The 5,393-nt window shown below is 37.5% G+C and overlaps 1 protein-coding gene across 1 annotated transcript; it reads right to left on the reverse strand.

The window, feature by feature from the left end:
- Positions 1-1,245: 1,245 nt before the first annotated feature.
- On the reverse strand, positions 1,246-1,854 carry LOC127102001 (uncharacterized). The gene has a single exon (XM_051039425.1). The coding sequence runs from the start codon at positions 1,852-1,854 to the stop codon at positions 1,246-1,248; it is 609 nt and encodes a 202-aa protein (XP_050895382.1).
- Positions 1,855-5,393: the final 3,539 nt, after the last annotated feature.

A 5,393-nucleotide genomic window follows, 5' to 3' on the forward strand; every position in this document is an offset into this window, starting at 1 on the left:
TTTGTTGGAAATTTTGTGTTCCAACACTATGCCTTCATGTACCATAAAATGACACTTCTCCTAATTTAGGATCAAATTTGTTTGCTGGAATCTTTCTAGCACAAGAGACAAGTTAGTCAAACACTTATAAAAAGAAGAACCGAAAACAGAAAAGTCATCCATAAACACTTCCATATGCCTTTCAAGCATGTCAGCGAATATGGATGTCATACACCTCTGAAATGTGGCAGGTGCGTTACACAACCCAAATGGCATTCTCCTGTACGCAAAAATACCATAAGGACATGTGAAAGCGGTCTTCTCTTGATCTTCAGGGGCCAATACAATCTGATTGTACCCTGAGTATCCGTCAAGGAAACAATAGTAATTATGACCAGCCAACCTTTCCAACATTTGATCAATGAATGGCAAAGGGAAGTGGTCCTTTCTTGTTGCAATATTTAACCTTCTATAATCAAATCACACTCTCAAACCTGTAACAGTTCTTGTTGGAATCACCTTATTTTTCTCATTTTTGATCACAGTAGTTCCTCCCTTCTTCGATACCACATGCACTGGACTAACCCATGAGCTATCAAATATGGGGTAAATCAACCCCGCATCCAACAACTTTACCACCTCTTTGCGAACCATTTCTTTCATAGCTGGATTAAGTCTTTGTTGTGGTTGAACCACTGACTTATGATCATCTTCCATAAAAATCTTGTGCATGCAAGTTGTCAAGCTAATACCTTTCAAATCCTCAATCACCCATCCAATAACACTCTTGTATTTCTTGAGTACTTGGAAGAGTTCTTCTTCTTGAAAAAATTTTAAACCTGAATTGATAATGACAGTGCACTTCTTTTCAGCATCAGGAAACACATACTTCAAATCCTCAGGTAGTTGTTTCAACTCTGCCACCTTTTTAGGCTCTTGGTTAATTTCTGATGATTGGGGTAGTCTTAAATCTTCCCACCAGTGTGGTTTAGATCTAGTCCACTGAGTTTGTGCTTCCATCATGGCTATCACTTATGACACTCTCTCATCTTCATCACTTTCAAAAATTGATAAGCTCAAAACACGTTCTAAAGGTAACTGAGGTGTTTTCATTTCAATTCCTTGAGCAATCACTTGATCTATTACCTCTACAGTGTGACTCGTGCAAACATCATTTTTGTATTGCATAGTGTTCCGAACATCAACTTTCAATTCTTTATCATAGACTTTGAGGGTCATTGTTCCTTCCTCTATGTCTATCATACACTATCCCGTTTCTGAAAAGGGTTTGCCCAATATGAGAGGGATCTTCTCATCTTCAGGCATCTCAAGAATGACAAAGTCAACCGGAAACAAAAATTTATCTATCTTTACCAGAACATCTTCCAAAATTCCATAAGGTCGTCTAACTGAGCGGTCAACAAACTGAAGAGTCATCCTTGTGTATTGAACGGTGCCAAGGCCCAATTTTTTATAAATGGACAACAACATCAAACTCACACTAGCTCCCAAATCAATCAGAGCCTTCTTGAATTTTCTATCACCAATAGTGCAAGGAATAGTAACAGAATCCCTACATTTATTTTTCACAGGAATTTTCATACCTTGGAGAATAGCACTACAAGTTTCAGTAAGGATGATTTGGTCTACATTTGTGGAGCGCTTTTTGGAGATGATGTCTTTCATGAATTTGGCATATATTGGCATCTGCTCCAGATCTTCAGAAAATGGAATGTTTATCTCAAGTTTCTTAAACATCTCTAAAAACTTCTCAAAATTCTTCTTATGTTGGTCTTTCTTATTTTGTCTCAGAGGATAAGGAATTTTAATGATTGGCTTGACATCTTTTTCCTTCTCCTTCTCCACTATAGGCATTATCACAACATCCTCCTCTGTTTTCTCCGGTTCTTTTATTTCTAACTCGACTTCCAACAACCCATCTTCTTCTGCAATTTTTTATTCTGGTTTCTCGGTAGACTTACCACTTCTGGTCACCACATCGTTAACATTATTATGCTCACGAGGATTCGTCACTGTGCCACTAGGCAAGGTACCTGGAGCTTGAGAACTTGAGGCCAATTATCGTGCTATCTGACCCATCTGAACATCAAGATTTTTTATAGAGGCGGTGGTGTTTTTATGATTGTTTCTAGTCTCTTCTTGGAACTAAATATTGTGAGCGGCCTTTTTTTCAATGGCAATCTCCTAATATGATTTCTTTGGAGCTTGTTGTTGTTGTTGTTGATATTGAGTCTGATATTGACCTTGACCCTGTTGTGGAACATTCCCTCTCTGATCTTTCCAGGAGAAGTTTGGATGATTCTTCCAACCTGAATTGTAAGTGTTGGAGTAGGGATTATTCTGCTTCAAAAAATTTATCTCTTCAATTTGTTGTGGGGTTGCAAAGCAATACACCGTATGGCGAGGTCCATTACAAATTTCACAAGTGATGGTCTAAGCAGGTTGAACTTGAGTCACCTGTTGAGTACCTATATTAATAGTTTTCAACTTCTTTTCCACTTCAGCAACTATTGTATCTTCCAACCGGATTTTATTATTTTCCACCTTTAAATCAATAACTCTCTCAAGTTTGCTCGTACACCTATCATACAACTCCTGATGCTAATTTGCAGCTATCGCTTCAATGATCTTTTTAATACCGGTGGCTGTTGAGAAATTAGTTGAGCCACCGGCAGCTGTATCAATCAACTATTTTATCTTTATTTTGAGACCATTAACAAACATCTGCATCTGTTCAATCTGATCCATGTTATGAGTTAGGCAAGCTACCATAACCTTTTTGAATCTTTTGTAGGCATCTCCCAAAGACTCGCCCTCCTTCTATTTGAAGTTCAAGATTTCATACCTTTTTCTCAGAAATACCGATGCTGGAAAATACTCATTTAAGAAAGCCATTTCCATATCTTTCCATGATGTAATACTTCCGGCTGGGAGAGAATAGAACCATTCTTCCGCCTCTTCAGCTAAAGTGAACGGGAACATTCTTAACTTCTTTGCTTTATCAGTATCACCATCAATTTTCAAAGTAATACTCATGGTCAGAAATCTCTGCAAGTGCTTGTTTGGATCTTCATTCACATTTTCGGTGAAAGGTTTTCTTTCAAGTTGATTGATCGTGCTGGGATGCAGTTGAAAATTAGTCACATTCACCGGTTGGTTGACAATTGTTAATCTACCACCCGGTGCATTTGCACCTCCATAGTCACCAAGGAGTCTTTCTGGAGGTGGAGGTGGAGGAACTTCAGCCATAATTTTTGTTTCTGAATCTGAGTGAGCTGAGGGAACTTCCTTTTCGGAATTCAGTCTAGAAAATATAGCGTGTCTGAGTCTCTGGTGAAGGGTTCTCTCGATTTCTGCGTCAAAAATAAATTTAGTTGAGGGATCTCCTCGCATAAACAGATTAGACAGATTAGTGAATAAATTAAATAAATGACAGAAAAATAATTTTAGTGCAGAGAAACAAAATTTTAATTGAACTAAAATTAAACTCTATATTTTGGCAGTCCCCGGCAACGGCGTCAAAAACTTGATCGGAAAAATTGCAAGTGTACTATTTTTCCTTTTGCAATAATAAAGGGGAAATTCCCCGAATGTCGATCTCAAGGACTACGTGTTAATATCGAGTTCAAATAATTGTTCAATTAAACAAAAACTAGTGTTGGGGTTTTAGATTCAAACTTATAAAAATAAGGGCAAATAAAATAAATAATACTGTAAAACAAGGTTTTCAAGGAAAAAGGAACATGCCAGAAAAGGTGTATAATTTTTCCCTGTAACAACTCTGAGTCACTATTGCATCAACAAATATCAATTAATTACTATCAGTTCTCAAGGGTATTTTTCTCCTAATTCCTTGGTGAGAAAACCTTTAATCTTTCAACCCTAACTTCTAAGTCCTTAGAAATTTACCGGTGAAATTAAGCCTTATTAAATCGAGAATTATCTGGTTCATACAGGGTATCCCTAGTACTAGGATATATCTACTGCATAATGATCTTATGAAAGCATTATAAATGGCGGTCCAACCTAATTGATAATCATACAACAATCTCAATTATTCCGAAAGAGAAAGCATCAAACACATTAGAAGATTAAGGTAATTCTGAAAAACAATATTGTCATCGCAATCGCACACTTAAAGTCATTACAGATATAAATTAGGGACACCCCCCTAGCATTGGGGGTTTTAGCTACTCATATTGTTCAAAATAGATTCAAGATGAAAATTATACATTACAAGTAATTGGTCCCTCAAGATGAAAAAATACATTACAAGTAATTTTTAAGTTTTATTCAGTCCTCACCCAAAAGTCCCCCAATTCATTGTAAAAACTCTTCTAAATAGTGAAAATCCCTTAGTACTGGTTGGAAGTCCCCAGAATACCCTTTCCGCTCAAGTCTTGAGAAAAAACACCAGAGCATAAAGAACCAGCACCTGGGCCAACACAACCCATGTCAGCTGACATGGGTGGTCATGTTACGCCACTGGTTGGTCCCTTCTCCTGCTTCAAGCTCATGTAAGCTGACACAGCTCGTGTCAGCTGACACGAGTGGCCGTGTTGTGCTATTGTCTTCCCTTCTCCTGAAGCTTGTTAAGGCCATCATCCTGACACAGCCCGTGTTAGGTGACACGGATGACCGTGTCAGGCCTCTTGCAACTTAACAATTTCCCTCCTCAAATGTAGGATTTCTCTACTTTCTTGCACTTAGTCATTTGGGTCTTCTACTTAGACCTGAAGAAAATTAAAACAGACAACTAAAGCATAAAATTCAGAAAACACTAAATAAAACTCAAAAATGATTAAAAAAAACATGCAAATAACTTACAAAAACTAAAACTGACTCGAAAGGTAGCATAATACGAACAAAGTACTCCAAAGTCCTTGGCTTCTTGTCGAATAAGTGGTGAAAATACAGTCGAAATGGTGACTGATCAGGAATCAGGCTCAATTTCGCAAAACGAATTTGATTAGAATCTGTGGAAAGTGTGACTTGCAATCCATCAAAACTCACTCAAATCATGCATTTTAAGAGTCGATTAACTTCTGAAGACTTGGTTAAACATGTTTAGGTCCAAAATGTGTGGTAATTTGGCTTGCAATTGAGGATTAATGAAGTTCAAATTCGGATCATGGTATTTCTTCAGTTCCAAGTCACCATGTTCAACTCAATGGGGCATCTTGCTCAGGAGGATTTTTAATCCCTTTCTTCTTGAAATTGGTTGACATCATATCAAAGATCACAATGTGCCAAGAAAGGTCGCATTTGGATGCTTGAGTACAAAGTTGTGACATGTTGAAGTTGGCACGAAAAACTGGTAATGTAACTTAGAAAATTCTAAGTCCCAAATGCCTGAAAATGACCTATAATATCTCAATTGATTCCATGGACAT

This window comes from Lathyrus oleraceus, chromosome 7, assembly GCF_024323335.1.
Source record: "Lathyrus oleraceus cultivar Zhongwan6 chromosome 7, CAAS_Psat_ZW6_1.0, whole genome shotgun sequence".
NCBI lineage: Eukaryota > Viridiplantae > Streptophyta > Magnoliopsida > Fabales > Fabaceae > Lathyrus > Lathyrus oleraceus.